Source organism: Hemicordylus capensis, chromosome 2 (assembly GCF_027244095.1).
Source record: "Hemicordylus capensis ecotype Gifberg chromosome 2, rHemCap1.1.pri, whole genome shotgun sequence".
Taxonomy (NCBI): domain Eukaryota; kingdom Metazoa; phylum Chordata; class Lepidosauria; order Squamata; family Cordylidae; genus Hemicordylus; species Hemicordylus capensis.
This window is the reverse complement of record NC_069658.1, coordinates 383,099,646-383,121,319: the sequence shown is the minus strand read 5'-3', so window position 1 is coordinate 383,121,319 and position 21,674 is coordinate 383,099,646. Positions and strand designations below refer to the sequence as shown.

Below are 21,674 nucleotides of genomic sequence, written 5' to 3'. Positions count from 1 at the left end.
TGGGAGAAAGGAATACTTACCGTTACTCATTAATAAAGGACTAAGTCGTGGTGAGCCCTGGAACTGACGTCTGGAATGACGTCTGTCCACCCACTCAGAAATGGTTGGGTGTCCCTTGTGCTTACTTTATCAATTTAATGATATATGATATCAGTTTTCTCAACATCAAGAGTGCTTTGGAGGCAAATGAGGAACAGTTCAGCATCCCAATGGAACTGTGCATGCTGATGCTGCAGAAATGCATTTTGCAGCAATGACTATAGGAGCAGAGATTGGTGCGTATAAAGGCAGTTTCGTGTTTTAATTTTACCTTTCCCAACTGTAGAGAAAGCAGTTACATAAAGGAGATAGCTGCCTAGCTGTTTTCAGGGGAAGAACCCTGGAACTTGGTCACTTTGTTCATCTTGACATAACAGAAGAGGCTGGTATGAGATGAGCAGACGTTTACAAGAGTTTATTGGACAGGTGTCTGGATTTAGTCCTATTGAGTGGATTCTGTACAGTTACATGCTCCTCCTGGTTCAGTTATCAGCCCATCTAACAAATAAAGGGAAATGGAGGAAGGGGGAATAAGAAAATCCACAACTTTTTTCCCACATGTCATTAAATATATTCATATATATAACCATAATATATTAGTATGCATTGTAAAGAAACATTGCCCTCAAACTATATGCAATGGTCATAACTAAACAACATTTACAATTCATGATATTAACAGGAAGAATCAAAACACAGGTTTTTCCAATGGGTCTATGTAAAAGGGAGATGTGATGATGATCAAAGGAATGAACAAAAATGTACCAAATAAAACAGAGGAAAATGAGGAGGAAGCCGTTGTTCAATGCTACCCATGAATGGCAATCATTTTGGCATTTCAGCTGCTTTTCAGAATAGTTTGTCTTGCCCTATTTACCAAAACAGAATTTGTAATGTTTCTGAAGACCCTGGCATTCATTACACGTTGTCTTGACAGTCCACTGCTGTGTGACACTTCAGAGCAGGTGCAACGAATTGACTTCTAGAGCATTTAGGTTCATTATTATATATTTGATGTTGGTAGTTTTGTTTTCTTCGCTGGAAAAAGAATAATTTATTAAATTTCAAGGGTGCTTTCTCAGTGAAAATTTGAGAAACTACAGCCTGCCATTCTGCATCGTTAAACCACCATCTTTGCCAGGTTGAACTTATGCAGTTCTGCGCTCATAAACTTTGGCTCTGAAGCCAGCAGGAAAGGCATATTAACTTCTCTTTTATTTGACACTGTCTGTTGGCCACCAAATAAAAATCTCACCCCTAAATGTATGCCATTATCCTGGCCCTAGGCTGCCTCCTAAGCATGTTTCCTAGTGCAAGCTTTAAGGCTCTACCAAGAAATAGCCTAAATATGTAGGTTCCATCTTGGCAATTTCTCTTGGAAAGAAGGAAATTGGACAGGAATTCAGACAGTCCCCAAAGCTTGTAACATTTTATTTTGTTCTTTACTGATCAAAGTGGAAATTGCCTGCCCATTGTAATGTACTTAGGGAGGGTACTTGTTAGACGTGGGGAGTGTCAAACAAGCCCTTAAACCTGTCAAGATGGATGACATTGTACAAAGAAAGGGGTTTCCTTGATAGTTTGGGGGATGAGGATTTTTTTTTTAAAAAAACTAGATTGTTATACTTTGAGTTAATATACAGTTTCTGAGCTCTAGCCTATTTTTATATTTTGGACTAGCTCTACGGTCAATCTGCTTGGATTTCGCTGTAATTTATTTTCCATTTGCTAGCTGGTGTCCCCATCCCCCTTCACAGCTTTTCATGATATCAGTGTATATTATGGAGGAAGAGACCATTTTCCAAATGTCCTTAAGGGGAGTGGACACTATGAGGGTATTTGTTTTGTAAACATTGTTTTGAGTGATTACATAGTGGTTATCAATATTAATTCCAAAAACCAAACACAGAAATGACTCTGGGAATGCTCCTAATGGTCTGCAATTGTACACATCATTATATGCAGCCAAGATGCTGGATATGAGAGCAAGGCACTGTCAAGGGAATGAAACGTGCCAGGATTTGCACTGAGAACTGGCTTTTGGTAGAGGTTCTGACTTCCCAATAAGAGTTTATCGAGGAAAGCCTGGTCGGGCTGAGCCAGATTTTCACACATTTCTATTTTCAGGTCAAAATATGTGTACTCAAGGGAAACCCTTTTGTCAATATGTTAAGCAAAGGTTAGCATTTAGGTTCTCTGCTTTTTATGCAAGTCCTGGACACAGTTGACAACTCGGGGAGAGCTGTGGAAAAGCTGCCCCCCTTCCAAGCTGATTTTCAAGACCCCAGGGAACTGTGCACTCCCTGAGCTAGTCCACAGGGGCTCAATGAAACTCCCAGGTTTTGGACATGAGGGATCTGTACAATCCCTGAGCTTGTCTGAGCAACTGAGCTGAAATTTAAGACACACACGCACACTTTGTAAGCCTTTCTCCATACCAGCCCATGTGATTGGTAACCAACCTGCTTCAGTGCTTCCCCTAGTCTTATGGTCTAGCTCAGGAACTTCACAATTCTCTAAAGCTTTAAAAATCCATTTTCTGGGGCTTTTGCACAGCTCTGATCCAGGACCTAGATGGTAAATGGATGGAATTTTGAGGGAGCACTCAAAAGCACACCCAAAACAGGCACTTTTCAACAACTGTGAAACTAATTGGCTCAGCTCTAGAACCAAGTGCTTCATTGTAAGGAATGTTCCATGGTCGAATAGCTGACTCACCACTATGTTTTTAATTGGAGTGGTCAGTTCTGCATTCAGATTCTACATCAGGATCTCCAACTGCAGCCCTCTTGCAGATGTTTACTTACAACTCCCATCATGCCTGGCTGCTGACTGGGACCAGGGATGCTGACTGGGGATGGTGGGAGTTGTAGTCCAACAACAGCTGGAGGGCTGCAACTTGAGACTCCCTGTTCTACATGGATTTTTTGATTCTATAGGAAACATTCTGCATAAACAGAGTCCAGTATGAACCCAGAGGACTGTTTCCTTTTCCATAGAGGACTCTTGACCTAGAGCTTCAGATATACTCCCCGAGGCTATGAGCCATGGTGAGACCTCCGCTTACTTTGAATGGTGGATCTGTCATGAATCAGAAATGTGTGCTCCTTAGCAAATTCTTGATGGTAGCAATATTTCATCTCCTCTCTCCTCACTCCTCAGCTGCTGCTGTTCTTACATTGTACCACCAGCAAGCCTGGTATAGATGGACACTGTGTTGAATGCTCTCATGTCAGTTTCTGGACAGCTGAGGACTAGGTTACTCAGGGAGAGCAGGCTTGCCTCTTCCTTTGAAGCAAAGTCTGCTGTTGCTCATCTTGTGTGTCTCTTGATTGGTTGGTGAGGTCATCCAAGCTCATTAAATATGGCTGGGTTGAGGCTGTGTGTGTGTGTGTGTGTGTGTGTGTGTGTGTGTGTGTGTGTGTGTGTGTGTTGGGAGGTGGCATATAGTGCTCAAGGACTACATGGTTTATTTCTTACCAATTTTCTCTGGGCAATTCCAGTGGGGTGATGGTGATTAGACAGTCTCTCATAATGAAACTGCTGTTTGAGGGGCTAATGATGCTTTTGGCAAACCAATCTAAAGAAAAACCCATCAGTAGACAGACACAGCAAGAATTGTGGGGCAGACCAAAATGAATTTTATCCAGGCTTGAAATCCTATCAAGAAATGACCACGGATTTGTGAAGCCAGTGTGGCCTTCTGAGAACTGTTTTGGATATCTTTCCATCATGGGTCACCTCAAGTGGCCCTGGTCCATTTTCTGCAAGAACATGACTTTAGTTTAGGGCTTGTTTGGTTGCCTGTTTTGGTGAAATAGGCAATAAGTCACATCCTCTGTCTGTAATTGCACTGCTCAAGTTGATGAACTTTATGTTGTTCACTTGTTTTTATTTTGCACACCTGCACAGTGGCGATATCCAGTCTTCCATACAGTGTTCAACGTGTTGCTAGGATATGAAGGTTTGGAAGCCTTTGAAGATGGAATTCTGATCACATGCTGCCGTGAGGTTTCACACTGGATCCTAGGAATTCTGAGTTTCAGGAGTAGTTGAGAGGGTATCCTTGATTAGATGATTAGTAATGGTGGAAAACCTTCCTCTGGTATGTACAGCTCTAATGCTTTAGTGAGCTCTCTCTCAGGCAGACATTCCACATGGAAGAATGCACTCTCTATCACACACCAGGATCCTTTTTTTTCTTCAGCAGAGAAATCCGTGCAGAAAGGTTCTCCTGCAGATAGGAAGTTTGAAAACAACGGACACCCCTTTCTAGACTATAGGCATTAGTCAGCCTCTACATGCAGCAGAATGAGGGAACAGAATGGACTATATTGCCCCAGGCTGCAGGTAGGGATGCCATTTTTTGCATCCTGCCCCACATTCCCTACAAATAATAAAAATGCAACCAGGAGTAGAGGCTCTAGGCGGCACTGGCCATTCTCACATGCAGCCTAACCCAGGCTGGGTTAGGCTGGGCATGAGAACAGCCTCATTGTGTAGCAAACTCCCTACAAATAGAAAATAAGCAGAGCAGGAACAAAGGGTTCTGTCCCTTTGCTTGCTGTGCCGTTTTTCTATTTTCAGAGCATTTTTAACAGAGAACAGTTTTCCAATATGACAGTTTGAAGTGGCATGGTCCATTCTTCCACCCAAAAACTCTGATCGCCTTATTCCTACCACATTCTGCTGCAGGTCTCAGAGAAAGCCATTGAAACAAAACTCTGATCTGGGTGGAGATGGTTGAGTTTGCTCAGCTCTTCTTGCTCCTTCTCAGCAGGGGAACTAGTCCCCTCCAGGACTAAAATCAGAATTCATATGAGCTACATTGATAAATGAACTTCAGCTGGGATAATGTTTTGCAGCTAAGCTCATAAACAGCCCTGAAACTTTCAACAGTGTGCGAGCCATTGACTTGGAGCGTTTCCCCCTCTTTGCTCCAGCAGAGAGCCTGACTCCTCTTCCTCCTACACTCCACTTCCCCGGCATCTGGCCACTTTACACCTATTTGTGCTGCAGTTTGTTTTATGGTAGTTTATGTCATTATATAAATATTGTCAATTGCTATAAAACAAGGCAAAACCACTGGAAAATGTAATAAAAAGGATGTTTCCAAGTTTCCTTACAGGAAACATCTCAGGGAAGTTTGTATTTTGCCGGGCAGGCATCCCTGAGCTCACGTGTGGACTGCCTGCCCAGATGGTCCTCCTGGTCTGCAGGAGATTTGCATGGGCAGGTACAAAAATGTCCTTTACCTCTCATTAACCTAAAATGGAAATGAAAATCAGTCCCCGCAAAAGTGAAGCCATTTATGAGAGCTGCTCTTAGGGATGCTTGAGGCATTAGCTTCGTTATTAAAGTCTTCTTAGTCCCCAAACTTACTAGCCTGAAACCAAAGCTACAGTAGGCCATTACAGGGGACTACTCTTGTAGAACACGTTGCTCCTCTTCCCTACAGCAGATAAGAGACTCATCTTGGTCAATTCAGTCACGGCAGACTGAGCCAGAGTGTATGCCTCATTGCAACTCTGAAGCCCTGCTGGTAGAAGAGGAAGTGCTGGGTGGGCCTTGTATTGAGACATAAATAACCGTTGCCGCAGAGACTCTCAAATGCAGAGGGGTAGCAGTTTCTCCCTGCGTCACTAATTTCTCCTCCAAGGTATGGATGTACGTGCTGCCTTAAAGATGAAAAGTCCATCCCATACAACTTGTGCTTTCTACAGATTGAGATGGTCAGGTTGGAGTCCCAAGAGCAGCTATTGCTACTACTATAGGCACTACTATTGCAGTGCCTATAGGTAGCCTTAATTTCAAGTCCTGGTGAATCCAAGAAGAAAATGGATTTTTTCATGACAAAACAAATAGATTGCCTTGTTTGGATCCAGTGGTAAGACCTCAGTTTAAAAATTACATTTTTAGGAAAGGACATGTCTTTGTCACTCTTCAGTGACCACCCTGCATTTAGGGTAAGTGGTGTGGTATGTTATGGCTAAGCAGTTGTTTACAGGCATCATTTTGAAAACCTGACCCAGCTGACTAGATGTCACATGACCGATAATGAAAGAGCTACATAGGCTGACTGCATGTGTTGATCCTGCAGTCCACACACAGTAATCTTTTTCAAACCAACTTTCCTAGCCTCCATTCTTTCTAGGAATACCTATCTGATTTTAGCGGGAAATGTATTCAGAGAGCAGTTACTTTTCACATCATTGTCTTTTACAGAAGTTTGTTTCAGTGACAGGCTGGGTATTTCCTGTGTCTGGACTTTGGAACTAGTTGATGTTAGCAAATATAAGGCAATTGGACTCCTCTGATCAGAGAGAGAGAGAGAAGGAAAATCAAAGGGAACTAGTAGCTGCTATCTGGAATTTGATATTTTGGTGAATAAGGTCTCACATGGCCCTCCTTCTCTAAACTTGGTTTTCTCTCTCTAGTTTTTGTGGTTTCTGTAGAATGAGGTGCAAAATCGACATGTTTCATGAAAAAGTTGTTAATCCCATCTTTGCCCTCCCTGTCCCAGTCATGCACAAACGCAAAGTGAGTTTCTTGCTGAAGGCTGATGGCCCTAAACCCACCCCATTTGCTCCAAGTCCTACACAAAGCAGCGTGTACTCACTCTCACTCTCTCACACAATCTCCAGTTCTCTCTCTCTCTCTCTAGGCTTTCTTGCACTTCCCTTTCTTTTCCCGTTGTTGGAACTTCCTCAGTCGCCTAGCCCATGTGTCCCTCCACTGTATCACAAGGCTGCTTTTGTCTGCAACAATGCCATTCTGGTCAGGAGAGTCTTCATCATGGCCCAAGAGCAAGTATTTCTTCATGGGTTTGATTTTGGGGCATTTGCAGGCAATGTCCTTGGAGCGTATCCAGAGGATTTGGTCACCACGCCGTATCCGGTTTGTCCCTTGTTTGTACACAGATATGATGTTGACCGTGAACTTCCACCATTCTCCAGCCTTATCTGCTTTCAGAATGTGAATCTGGACAGCTGGAAACAGAAAGTCAAGATAGGAGCTATCACATTTCTCCTCAAGATGACAAAGTACAAGTCATAATAACCCCTCTCCTAGCAATAGCAGTAGCTCACCAATGACCACCTAGATTGGGGCTGTGCAACTGCAGCCCTCCTGTTATTGTTGGACTGCAGTTCTGATCATTCCCAGCCAGAGTGACCAATAAAGATGATGAATAACAGCTGGATGGCCAATGTTGTGCAGTCCTCATCTAAATAGATGTCTATGGTACCTAACTTAGTTGTGATAACTTTGCATTCCAGTTTCTCAAGTCATGGCACAAGCCTATAAAAAGACATCCAAAAAGTCGACCAGTTTGATCACTGTCTGAATAAAGTGGATGTAATTTCTCAACTTCACATCACAGTCCTTATTATGAACTAGAAAACAGTGTGATGTACTATGTAGTAGATTCTAGGGATGTGCATGAACCAGTTCGGCGCCTCCTCTGGAAAGCACCAAACCAGCTCGACGGGACAGGGAGTGGTGCCCTTTAGGAGCCAGTAAGGAGATCCTTACCTGCTTGTCGCTGCCCTGCCACTATTCCACCAGTGGTGCTCCCCCTAGCAATGGCCGTGTGGGGCTGCAGCACTGTTCCCTGCATGGCATTGGCACACATATGGTCGGCCATGTGCATGCTGATGCCACACGGAGGCTGCAGGGTACAGCACCACAACGGCCATTGCTAGGGGGAGTGCCACCCGTGGAAAAGCGGTGGGTCAGGGAGGAGTGGGTGAGCTCCTAGCCGGCTCTTAAGGGAGCCACTTCCTGCCCCACCAGCCCATTCATGAGCCATTAATGCACATCTCTAATGGAGTCCCTCCTGGAAAATCATGTTCAGTAATAATGGGCTATTGTCAATGCATTGTATTATGAGATCTGTTCTTGTTCAGCTCTAAAATTGTATTATCTAGATAAATGGGAAACTGTTTTTAATCTAATCTGCAGAGGACAGGAATTGCCAACTGTTCTCAAACTGTAAGATGTATGACAGCAGAGGGAAAGGGACATAATGTGTGTGTGAGAGAGTAGAGGTAAAAGGAGAAAGAATTATATTTTTTTTCCTTATTGCAATGGGAAACTTTGTTTTGGCCCAAATACTTTGCAGTTCATACATTCTAGTCAACCCCCTCAAAGTTAGTTGCTAGTGTTCTCTCTCTACTTACCATGAGCCCTGTTAACTTAACCCCTACAAGAAAACTGAGTTTGGGCAAAGCTTCTTCAATGCTTCCCCCTAAGAGGAAAGGGGTCTATCCAGTTTTTCCCTCTCTCTTGCTGGGCATCCTGACCTCTCTGATCTGTGCTAGTGGCCCACATTGCAAGCCCAATTATGATGGTAACAGTTTCCATGTTTCTTTTACCTAGGGATTTGAGGTTCAATGTGAACTTTAAAAAATAAATGTGAAGGAAATCATGGTTTTGTTTGGCTGAAGTCATGAAAGGTGACCATGGTAACAAAAGGCACCCCTTTTATTTTGAGCAAAGGGGTGGGGGGAGAAAAGGAAACAAAACCCCATCCATAACTTTGCCATACTGTTTGGTTTCTTGGCATGTGCTGCGGTCTGCTTGTGAAAGGAATCTTGCTGCACTGCATTCTCACAGAGCAGAGGCCTCACTGTTAACCAAATGGAGCACATATAAGAAGACAAAAACTGTCAGATCATTTTCGAGGTGTGAAAAGTGAAGCTGACCAATATTCTGCTCAGCCCTAAGCCCAATTGCCCAGCTTGACCGATTGCTGAAAAGAGGAAGTGGTTGGTTGAGATGCTTTCCATGGCAGATTGGGCAAAGGAGAAATTTTGACTCACAGTCAATGGTCACAATTAGAAAGCCTTAGATCTCTTTAAAAGCACAGCTCTCTTCAACAGAGGAGGTATGAGATTATGTGGTGGGCTTCAGATTACTAAGCAAATCCTCTATTGGAGTGCTAGTCTATAGCCGTATTTATAAGGAGGTACCCATATTGGGTAGCAGCGATATGGGAAGATGCTGAAAGGCATCATCTCATGCTGTGCGGCATATGGCAATGGTCAACCCCTCCTGTATTCTACCAAAGACAACCACATGGCTCTGTGGTTGCCAGGAGTTGACACCGACTCGAGGGCACACTTTGCACTTAAAGTCAAAGTAAAACAAATTAATTGGATTTTTAGAGGATCCTTAGTCCTACAAACCAGACATTTTACATTAATTGAGTTCTAGCAATTCAGAAGCCAAGCCCACTTTGCCCATAAATAATTAGACTAGGATGGAACCATACTCAGTGCTGCACCTTGCATTTGTAACTTCAGCTTTAATGAGAAACACTACTTACAAATAAAAGGTACAGCTATGGGTACCTGTATGGCTCCATCCTATGCTAATCTATTTATGGGCAAACTTGAACAAACCATCCATAATAATGCTTTATATAAACATTTGGTATGGTGGCATTACTTTGACAACCTCTTTGTGATCTGGACTAAGGGGGAGGAAAATCTTGAAAGATTTACTAATTACATCAACAGTACTGTCTCAATCAAATTAACCAGCAACAACTCAACTGAAAATCCAAGAATCCCATTTCTTAATGTTCTCCTTATGACAGATTATAATAAGAAAGTAACAGATCTATACAGTCAAACAACAGATACTCGTCTATATTTGAACTATAAATTCTGCCACCCAAACATATCAAGAGAAATATCATATATCATCTGGCTCTTAGAATTATACACAACTACAATAATGATCTAAATTTCTTCAAAATATTGGATAACTGAAAGAACACCTCTTAAAATATGGATACCTTTTTCATGTTATAGATTCCAACATCAATAGGATATCAGCCATATCAGATCCTCAAAGTTAAAAAAAAAATGCACAAAGAGGAAAGAATCCCATCTGTGGTAGACTTTCATCTCACCTCCCCAAACTTAACAAGCAATATTATTATTATTTATTTATTTATCAAATTTGTACACCGTCCCAAACTTTCGTCTCTGGGTGGTTAACAATAGCATAAAACATAAAACAAGTTAAAATATATACAAAAACTTAAAACAATTTAAAAATCACCTACAAATTAAAACCTTACAATAATATATAATCTCATATATATATATGCTATTCCCTGATATCTTTTTTTCAGCTGTTCAGAATTTGCTATCAGCAAGCCTCCATCTATTGCTTTTCATCAACCACTTAATCTACACAGACTATTAGAGCAGTCCTAAAACCACTGATCAGCAATCCTAGATCACACTTCTGTCAGTCCAGCTGTTACATTACTTGCACTTGTCTAAGGGATGCCATCATGTTTAGCAGTACCACTATCCAAAGAGTCTTTTACATCAGAAAGAACCTCCTCTGTACTTCCACTGATGTTTATGTTATAGAATGCAGATGTCCAGACTGCCACATGCATATGGCAGTGCAAATCATCCTCAGACCTGAGGACACTTTTCAGGAAGTCTCCATCTTAACAAAGAAATTGGGACAACCTCTGGCCAGACATTTCAGCTCAGGCAACCATAGTCTCACCAATATGGAAATGTTTCCTACTGAGCAACATACACATTGTGAGATGCTGGACGAATGAGAAAAATTCTGGATATATAGACTTGGTACCCTCACACCTCATGGATTGAGCTTGGAGGATAATACATAGCACTTAGCAATAGCAATAGCACTTACATTTATATACCGCTCTATAGCTGGAAGCTCTCTAAGCGGTTTACAATGATTTAGCATATTGCCCCCAACATTCTGGGTACTCATTTTATCGACCTCGGAAGGATGGAAGGCTGAGTCAACCTTGAGCCCCTGGTCAGGATTGAACTTGCAACCTTCTGGTTACAGGGCAGCAGTTTTACCACTGCGCCACCAGGGGCTCATTCATAAAAACATAATTTCTTGTCACCTGCCCTGGAACTCTGCTAACACAGCATTCTTAACTGCCACCTTGTGAGCTGTATGTACTTGCATAACCTTTTAAAAAATCCATATGTTACTGGTGAAGGTGTAAACTGAAAAGTTCAACTAAAATTAGGTTTCCTCTATCTCTTGTCAGTCATTTATTTGTACAATACCCATATGGAGGATATATATACACTTAAATCCTCATACCCATCCCATCCTAATATCATGCAGTGGAGGCTCTCTACAGCTACCTTTTCAGAGACCTGGAGATAGTATTGTAGAGCTACAGTTATCCATAGTTAGATAACATGATTGGGACGGATGCCCCATTAAGTGGATGGGTTTAAAGATCTCAGCCATGAGCCATGGAAGGGGCCGCGCAGGGGCGGAGCCACCATTGGGCAAACAGGTTCAAAGAACCCAGGCCACCACCAATCAGGGGTCGCACCATGTGCCCCAGACATGCCCCCATGTCTGATGTCAGATGTGGGGCGGGGCATGGCTAAATGTTCCCTGCATCTGACATCAGATGCAGAAGGCAGGGCGGGGGGGGGATGGTGAAGGTGGCACCAGGGCCGCCACTTGGCTCCCTCCACAGCTGGGACCCCACGAGCCCTCCAGAGTTCATTCTAGGTGCATTTATTTCCCTAAGTGGAAATAAATGTACCTAGAATTCCAAACGCTGGCTGGGAATGAGCTCTGGAGGGCTTGTGCAAGCCCTCCGGTGATCAGGCCATGCCCACGTGTGCGTGACGTCACGTGCAAGGGGTGTCACTGGCTTGCAGAGTGTGCACATGGGGCCACCGGGGATGGGGCAGAATCTGTGTCTCTGTTCCCTGGTTCTGCCTCTGAACACGGTAGTTTATTTCTCCCCCCCCTTCCCCCCCCCCCCGGTCTCTGGTCAAACCAGCATTGCAAATTTTTGTGAAACTTTAAGCAGTATGTGGGGAAAGGTGACACTAGCTTCCAGCAGCACCACCAACACTGCTGCAATGGATGCATGTATGGTTGTCAACAGGCTGTTCAGTCATATCAGTCTGAAATGTCAGACCAATGTGCCCTCTGTTGGGTGTTGTCGGAGGAAGTTCCACCATGATAGTAGGGAGCCTCTGACCGGTGGAAGTGTTGAAAGCCCCCTACTCTTGTGCCAGAAGGAGATCCAATGTCTTCTCCCCCCCCCCCGCATATACACATACAATTGCCCTGCCCTGCTGCCTCCTCCTCAGACCTCCCCCCCATTTTACAGAGTGGGGGCAGGGGACAGCTGCCGCACTTGCTCCTTGCTCCACTTAACTCACTTGCCAGCTAAAGTGACATTTTCCTCTTTAGCTCGCCTACTGTGTGCTGGTCCAAGTAAACTCAGGAAGAGCTGAGCCACTCAGGCACTTTCAGGGCCGGACTGGGGGCACTGAGAGGGTGGTGGAATGTATGTGGGGAGGGCGCCAGGTTTTGAGCAGAATGGTTAATTTGGGGGGGAGTATTCACTGCTACCGAGTGCGGCGGGGCGCAGGGGCACTCTGTGGGTGGGGCGCACTAGGAATATGCCCTGTTGCCTTGTGGACCAGTCCAAGCCAGGGCACTTTCCTACTAGGTGCCTGGGATTACTTGGACCAGCACATGGAAGGAGGAGTCCTAAAGGGAGAAAGGTTGTTTCAAAACCAAGCTTCAGATGGCAAGGTGGCTGACTGAGTGCTCCCTCCAGAGGACGAGGCAGGGGCAATCCACCAGAATGCCAGAGTTCTGCAAACAGGGCACAGGAAAGAGGCCATAGAGGGCAGTGCAGATTGCTGGAGACAACCCGCCTCCCCATGAAACCTGGAAATGGCCCTATAGCATTTTCACAATGTTTCCAGCAAAGATCAACAGTGTAGGAGTCTGCTTCTTACTGTCCTCTGAACCAAATCCATATCCACATCCACACTTGTACCAACACTCTGTATTGTGCAAAATGCATTAAATGCAATGCAAGATGCACTGTTTTACTTGGGAGATTTACTTCTCCCAAGTAAATCATTTGGGAGAAGTGATCTACTGCTGAATCTTAAAGTGCCATGTGAGGATCTGACTCCTGTTAGAAACCGAATAGCACTTCCTGTATTGTGCAGGGTTTCTGCTCCACTACACTTGTCCTTTGGGGAGCAACACAGGCAATCCTTCAGCTGCTGGTGCATTCATCTGCTGCCAGTCTAATAAGGAATCAAATCAGCATTCGGCTCCAGCAAAGAATTGACAAGCCAGCTGGTTAACAGCGCTGGTAACCTCTCGCAGCAGGGAAGAAGGGGAAATTCCGCCAGAGGCAGCATCTCTATTCCATTCATTGCTGAGCTTGTGCTGTGAGCCACAAAGCCCCCCTCCCAGTCAAATGATCACAAGCAAAGTGGATTAGCCTGAGCCCTGGCACCAGGAAAAGCACCATGGGCAAAACCATTGGGATTGGTAACTGAGGGCAAGCGGATGAAGCGAGCAGCAGGTGCCCGATAAGCAGCTCTGCAAGCCTGCCGAGTTCTAGCAATGTACCCCCTAAGGGGGAGAACAAAATCAAATGAGTCACAGCTTTCACATTGAGCTTGTTGCTGCCTGGGCCCCTGATGATGACACCAGTTTCCGACATGGTGTGGCGTGTGTCCAGCTCCTGGCTAAAAATATCTCAGGCATGCACAGCTTGGAGTCTGTGAGCAGAAGAGGGCAGGGGTCCCCAGGCTGCCATCAGCTCATTCTTACTGTACAATTAAAATAACCAGCAGCCCTCATGTTTGTAAACTCTCCTCGCATGTCCTTGTTAGAGAAGAGACAGCCAAGTCCGCCAGGAGTCATCTTGCTTGGGTTTTGTGTTGGTTTTTTTTAAGCGACGTGCATGGCCAAGTGCAGGAGTCCTCACGGCTTTACAAAGGCCACAGCCTAGTAGCTTCTGGGAAATGGTTGGTCAATGAGCTGAGGAATGAGCATAGTTGGAATAAGGCCCCTTTTAGACATGTCTAGCTGAAATACTAGGCATTGCTCTCCAGAGAAAGACCTGTCTCATCAGGAAAGAAATAGGCAAAGCAAGTCTTTCAACCCAAGCCTTGCCATTCGGAGAGTGCCTGGCTGCCAGTGCCTCTACCACGTTGCCTCGTTGAGTGATGTGTTAAGGACACTTACTCTTTGAGAACTGAATGCGTGTATTATATTTGTGTTGCTGTTAGCTGCCTTGTACTGATGACAAGAAAGGCAGACGACATATATTTAAAACTTTTAAAAATACAAAAGAAAGGCATCTGAGACAAAGCTGCATTTTCAGCGTGCTATCAGCCAACCACCAGATGGCAATATGGCACTTTAGGCAGCTGAGGAAATTGCAGCATAGGTCACAATCCATGGTAAGGCACAAATTATGTGATTATAAAAGAGATTATGTATATCGCTTACAGAGTTACATACCATGCATGCTTAAATATAGCCCTTCGGGGTTCTTAATAGCCCATTTTGTTGTATGGGAGAAGTCCCATGCCCCAAGGAAATTTCACTCACTGTGAAACTTCAGCAAGGTAGCAAAATGTTTTTACAGGTCTAGGGAGATTGTCTGGGGCGGGCAGTGGGGGGACAATATAGCCGGTCTTGATCCAGAGGTTTAACTACAAGACAATTCATCCCAGAAAATTTAGGAAATTGAACTGGAAAGTTTAGGAAGGTAGGAACTACTAAACCAAAGCCTGGGGAACAGAGGGAAGTTCAATAAAGTTGCTGAGAATTCCCTTCCTTCTTCCAATCCCCTCCAGATGTTCACAGGCCCAGAATCCACAGGCCTGGGGCAAAAATGTCCAATATGATTCCTAGTTCTTCTAAACTATCTAAGCCCAGGTCATTTTCATTTCAAACCCCTCTCTGGAGCAAAGTTTATCATTATTATTAACATTTTACTTTTTTATGTAGGTCTAGAGGGCTTACTGAGTTCACCTGTTTCATTCTTGTTTAATATTGAAGATTTACGAGGTTTAATCTTTGCTTTTTGCAGAGGGTGTGACCCACTCAGTCACCTTCCTCCTTTGCATGGTTTCATTCATTTTCCTCTGACCAGTTTTATGGCCACCCTGGCCAGAGCACATTTCCTCAGGACTTCCCTTTGTCACATAGATACCCACATGCTACATGTGGATGCAGTTACACCCAGGATCCTGTCACAATTTACTGCCACTCTGGGAAACTCACCACAAGCTCAGAAATATGGTTTTGCCATATTAAATTTGGAAGAATAGCTGCTAGAGAGAGCATATGTTTTCTCTTCCTCTTTAGCAATATCCTTGGGAGCTATGGGTTTCTATGTGGAATCTTTTTTTTCTTTTCTTAAAAAGGTCTTTTGAAAACATATTTTTATTTTTCCATGTGCTGCTGCCAAGGCGCCTTTCAACAAAGAGGATGACTAACCAGAGTCTCCATGAAAGAAGGATTTTTCCGAGGAAGGCTGGAGCAGGCAGGATGATCTCACCTTTTGGGATAGGAGCCCCCAGGCTCACCCCCCCCCAATCCCACTTCTGCTTCCTCTTTAAAAATGTGAGTGGGCTGTTGAGAAGGCAGGAGGTATTTCTAGGATCTTGTTTGTGGTTTGGGGGATCAAAGGCAAGTCTTATTTATTTCCTTCTGGTCTGGATTCCCCACCCCACCCCTTCTGCCTCATGAGCCCTAATGAGTCAAGATCAGCGATACCTATTGATCAAGCAGCTCGGACAAAGAGGGATGCTAACCGTGTTCCCTGTAACAGGGATTCCCAGATGTCATTGACCATCACACCCAACTGCAATGGCCTTTGTTTGAGGATTATAGGAGCTGCAGTCAACAACACCTGGGAATCCCTATTACAGGGAATCAGATCAAAGTGTCATTTACCTGAAGTATTGACACTCCATCAGGTGACTGGAGGGTGTGTGTGTGTGTGTAAGTGGGAGAAGGAAGAGAAGGAATGGAGTGGATATTGAGAGATGAACAGACAAGTAAATTTGAAACCTCTCTTCTCTTTCCTGGTCCAGGTGTGGTGCTGTGCAAGCACGCCAAGAGGCAAGTGACCATACTTCCCTTTAGATCAGGGGCACAGCTACAACTGAACAGGAGGGCACAAATATCCCTCGGCCCCTGATATACGTATCAGGGTGACAGCTTGCTTTTTGCTCTCCCCTTCATACCTCTCTGGAGCTGTGAGAGGGGGCAGGGGCTCATTCTTGTCCCAGGGCCCACTCCAACCACTACTGGGGGGAAATGTCTTCTTCATTAACCCAGCCACCTATCAAGATCATCATGTGAGGTCCAGTTGTGATTGTCATCAGCTCAATTGGTTTTCTAGGATTGCCCCCGGGACTAGGGAGGAGAGCTGGTTTTGTGGTAGCAATCGCGAATTGTCTGCTTTGCTAAGCAGGCTCTGTCCTGGTTTTCATTCAAATGGGAGACTACATATGTCAACCTTTAGGGGATGGGGCCACTCTGGGAAGAGCACCTGCAGGCTTGCATGCAGAATGTTCCAAGTTCCTTCCCTGGCATCTCCAAGATAGGGCTGAGAGAGACTCTTGCCTGCAACCTTGGAGAAGCCGCTTCCAGTCTGTGTAGACAATACTGAGCTAGATGGACCTATGGTCTGACTCAGTATATGGCAGCTTCCTATATCCTTTGACTTTGGAACATACTCCCTAACAAAATTAAGAACATAAGAACAGCCCTGCTGGATCAGGCCCACGGCCTATCTAGTCCAGCATCCTGTTTCACACAATGGCCTACCAGATGCTGCTGGAAGCCTACAGGAAGGAGTTGAGGGCATGCCATCCCTCCTGCTATCACCCCTCTGCAACTGGTACTCAGAGGCATCCTGCCTTTGAGGCTGGAGGTGGCCTATAGCCCTCTGACTAGAAGCCATTGATAGACCTCTCCTCCATGAAGTTATCCAAACCCCTCTTAAAGCCATCCAGGTTGTTGGCTGTCACCACATCTTGTGGCAGAGAATTCTACAAGTTGATCATGCATTGTGTGAAAAAGTACTTCTGTTTGTTGGTCCTAGACTTCCTGGAAATCAATTTCATGGGATGACCTCTGGTTCTAGTGTTATGACCTCTATCCACTTTCTCCACACCATGCGTGATTTTATAGACCTCTATCATGTCTCCCCACAGTTGTCTTTTTTTCTAAACAAAAAAGCCCCAGGTGTTGTAGCCTTGCCTCATAAGAAAGGTGCTCTAGGCCCCTGATCATCTTGGTTGCCCTCTTCTGCACCTTTTCCAGTTCTGCAATGTCCTTTTTTAGATGTGGTGACCAGAATTGTACGCAGTACTCCAGGTGTGACTGCACCATCGTTTTGTATAAGGGCATTATAATATTATATCCCCTTCCTAATGATCCCTAGAGCATTCCTTTCTCTGGATGTTTTAAAGAAAAATCTGAAAACATACCAGTTTAATCAGGCTTTTAATTTATAGTTTTAAAGTTTAAAGTTTTAGAGTTTTTATCTTTGTAAAGAATTGTTTTAATTGTGTTAATGTTTTAATTATTGTTGTATTTTAAATTGTAAACCGCACAGAGATTTGTATATGGCGTGGTATAGAAATGTGCCAAATAAATAAATAAAAATAAAATAAAAGCCTTGCAAAGTCCATGCTTTAGATGCTTAATGACATTTCATCTGACCAGAAGGCAATGCCTCTCAGGGAGTGCAAAGCTGTTCCTGTGTCCCACTAAACCTAGCCCAGTCCCACTACTGCTGTTTTACCTTCTTCTCATATCTACAGTACTTATGAATTTACCCACATCTCTCTCAAGCCCTGACTCCCAGTGCTTACTCATGAGCAGGGCTGGACAGCAGCATCAGTATTGCTCCAATGAAATGAGTGATTCCTTCTATGAGATGAGGATGGATGCTGACCCAGGGTGCACCGCATTCACTCAAGAGAGTGACAGGCCACACCACTTGGAGACATCCCATACAACTCCTGAAAAGAAAGAACTGCCAAGCAAATTCAGTCATGATGACTGATAGCAAAACATCCCCTTCTCCCACGGGTAACTCTCACGAGTGTGTCAGGCCATTGGGGTTCTCAACAGAGCCAGGTTGCTGTGCAATAGAGGAAGCTGTGGGAAAGGGTACCCCGGAGACTGCTTTCCTTGTTTTGGTGGCTGCTGCCAAGTAGTTGGCAGATTGTGCCCCCTGCCAGCCCATCCACCCACCTATGTGGACCCTTGCCCATGCCCCCGAAGGATGACCCAGCTGTCCTGGAGCAGCTGGAAACCAGGGCTCCCCTCTCCCACAAATCCATGCACCCGCAGATCTGCATATGGTGTTATGCCATACAGAACCCAGGAATTTTGAATGGGTTTAAAGGTCTGTCTCTGAACCCAGTGCCTCCCCCTGCCAGCACAACTACTTTTGGGGGTGTGTGTGCTCAGGGCAACCCCAGGGATACATGATTTTTAACACAGAAAGGTTAGGGAAGGGGGACCCAGCCCATTCCCCTTTGGGGGGTCTGTGCTCCCTACTGAGGAGGGCTCCCTACTGAGCAGGGCCAGTCGCCAGAGTTAAAAGTGCCGCAGTATGCAGGAAGTGCACTTTTGCTACAAAGATAGAGCCACCTGACCATGGGCACACTGCTCAATAACGAGAGTGAAAGGCCATGGGGACACCCCCTTTCAGCTCATGAGAAGAACCATCAGAGGGGAGGAGAGAGAAATGCCGAGCAGGTATCTCATGATGCCTGCCAGTAAAACATTCCCTTCTCCCATCAATTGCTCCTTCACGGGAGTGACAAACTACTGGGGCTCTATATCGAGTGAGGTTGCTGTGTGGAAGAAAGCCATAGGGAGGTGTACCCTGCAGATTGCTTTCTTTGTCTTGGCTGCTGCTGCTGAGTAGCTGTTGGTGCATGCCCTCTGTTAGCCTGTCCAAACATGTGGATATGTGCACCCTTGCCCGTGCCCCAAAACGGCAACCATGTTGCCCCAGAATGGGGAAAGATTGTTGGTACATATGGCGGGGGGGCCCTCCCATGATTTCCTGAACTAGCAGATCTGCACATGGCATGACACTGGACCAGGTCCTTGAGTGGATTTAAAGGTCCATCCTAGTGTTTCCCCCTTCTGCACACACAGCCAGGATATGGCACATGGAGCATCTAGATGTCTAGATCTAGGTGTATGCAATTCACCATAGGAAATGAGGGTGTGGAGATTTAGGGGGATCTGTTCTATCTTTTACCATTGAGAGTTGGGGGGCCGCACACAAGCAGGGGGCCTTTGGGTGCATGGGTGGGCGGGCTGACTCAACTCGTGAGTTCACAGTCCGTGGGCTGGGCAGCAGCCTTACAAGGGTATAGCCTTCCCCAGAACACTGGCCCTCTCAGAACACTGGCCCTTGCAAGCTGCCTGTCAGCAGGATCTTAGTTGGGTCTGCATGGACTGCTTTGCTGGGGTTACTCTTCATGACATCTTCCCAGGTTGCGGTGGGACAGGTACCCAGCATCCTTTGACCTCCCTCTACTACACCTCCCCTCCTAGGAAGTTTCCATGTTCTCCTCCCCTTCCTTAGTAACAGCAGAATACCAACACTCTCAGATTCCCCCTGCAGAATTCGTGCTTGTGTGGGACTATAAGGGTGCGGGGCCCCTGGTTGGGGGCGGTGGTGGTACCATTGCTTGCAGAAGGAGCACTGCCATGGCGTGGCATGGAAGGGCATTGGACTTAAAAGCTCTTCCCCTGCCAAAGACAGGCCGAACGCTCCAAAAATGCACAGTCACACTCAGCACGCCCCCGTCCAGATGATGGCCAATTGTGGCTGCCTCGGGGACACTTTACTCACAGTCTGGCCATGTACCTTGCTGGGATCTGCCTCAGAGGCTGCAGGGAGAGGTTCTTCTCTCCTGGAACTGGAGTTTGGCAGGTTGTGCTTTGACAAACGTCTGTGGTGTGATTTGGATTTTAAGATTGAAACTGTGGGTTCACCTACCTCCAGTTTGGCATGACATATGAACTGGGCCCGAGCCTCTTGCGTTTTCTAGCCATTTGACTCCACTGCTTATCATTTTTTTTCTCTATACCCCAAAGCCACGTATTTGCATGGTATATTTGCATGGATAATGCTTCAAGCATCTGATGAAGAGGACTTTGCTCATGAAACCTTGTGCTACAATAAATTGATTTAAGACTTTAAGAAGCCACAATTATTATTTTTTTGTTGCTACAGACTAACATGACTACTCCTCTGGTATCATTTGAGCACTTTTATAACTAATAGATGTTGGTGATGCAAAGGTGCAATTACATAAAAGTTCCTTTGTACATAGTGTTTTAATACACACATAGTGTTTCAATACATACATGCACTCATTACTATCAGTATTCTGTACAGAAAAGTGGACAACATGGACTGAAAATTGCAGCAAACTGAAGTAAATCTGAAGATAAAATATGGAAGAATGTTGTGTTGCTAATACACAGTGCTGCCTTGCAAACAAGATCAGCCATGTTATTTATTGTGACTTTATTGTTATATATTTGATCAATTTTTAAATATTTCTAATTGGGTACGGGCAGATGGTTGGAGGTGATCATTAATGCTTCTTTTTTTAAAAAAATAAGAATTTTTGCTTTTATTAGTAATAGAAATAAAACAGGTTACATCTCTGAGATTTACATAGTCATACATGAATAAGAGCAATGACTTATCCCTAGCTTTAAAAACAACAAGAAGAAAAAAGACACAGTAACAATATTTAAGTATACTTAAATGAGTAAAGGTAATCTGTAAGAAAAAGAGAGTAGATCTAAAAAAAACCCTATATCTAATCGTCAGAGAAAAAAATAAAATTTAAACCTCTCACAGAACACTCCCCCTGGACTTAACCAAACGATTCAGAACAAGATTAATCAATGGAGAAGGCAATGAAAATGAAAGAAAAAAACCCACTAGTTCTGCCATAAAAGAAAAAGTGTATGTGTTGCAAACACAAAACCACATATCCACCAATATTCTATAATCAAAATTCCATCTTGTCCTATCCAGGTGTACAAAACGCCATAATTAAGTAAACGACAGAAATCAGTTAAACCTTCAATAGCCCTCCTCTTCATTTAACAAATAAACAACAACAACAACAACAAAACCCAGAGAGCTACGTGGAAAGATATTCTTTCATGAAGAAGTAGACTAACTTTAGTAGGCTCTGATCTCTATAACCCACAACTGGGAGAATAGGCTATCAAGCAATGACAATAGGATCTTTCCCCGTACATACATATTGTCCTTCTCAATGTCCTTCTAGTTGTTTGCATCACAACAAGTAGTTCATTCAACAGTTACTATTATAAATTTTTCATAACGAACAATAAAAGCCCATGGGGGAAAGTAAAACAAAATAAAAATAATAATAATAAAAAGAAATGGGAATGATAATGATATATGTTTCTGAAAAATTGAAACTAGATTTCAATTAAAAACTAATGCTAACTTCAATTAATTGTTCAAAAATGCTTCATTAATGCTTCTTTAAGGGAGGGCAGGATGCCAGCATGCCTCAAGGAGGTGATGGTAAGACCATCATTATTAAAAAAAGCCCTCCCTTGATCCCTCCAACCTGGACAACTATAGACCGGTCTCTAACCTTCTCTTTTTGGGCAAGGTGACAGAGTGTGTGGTGGTGTCCCAGCTGCAGAGGGTCTTGGATGATATAGATTATCTAGACGCTTTTCAATCTGGCTTCTGCCCCAGATATGGGACTGAA

At 44.4% G+C, this 21,674-nt stretch overlaps 1 protein-coding gene across 4 annotated transcripts in view; it reads right to left on the bottom strand.

Moving 5' to 3' along the window:
• Positions 1 to 439: 439 nt before the first annotated feature.
• Positions 440 to 21,674, bottom strand: part of NTN1 (netrin 1) — a 228,543-nt gene continuing 207,308 nt past the window's right edge. For all 4 annotated transcript variants that reach the window (XM_053293539.1, XM_053293538.1, XM_053293536.1 and 1 more), the window contains one exon: positions 440 to 7,028. In XM_053293539.1, the coding sequence (XP_053149514.1) occupies positions 6,700 to 7,028 (329 nt within the window). In that variant the 3' untranslated portion in view covers positions 440 to 6,699. The remainder of the gene's footprint in view (positions 7,029 to 21,674) is intronic.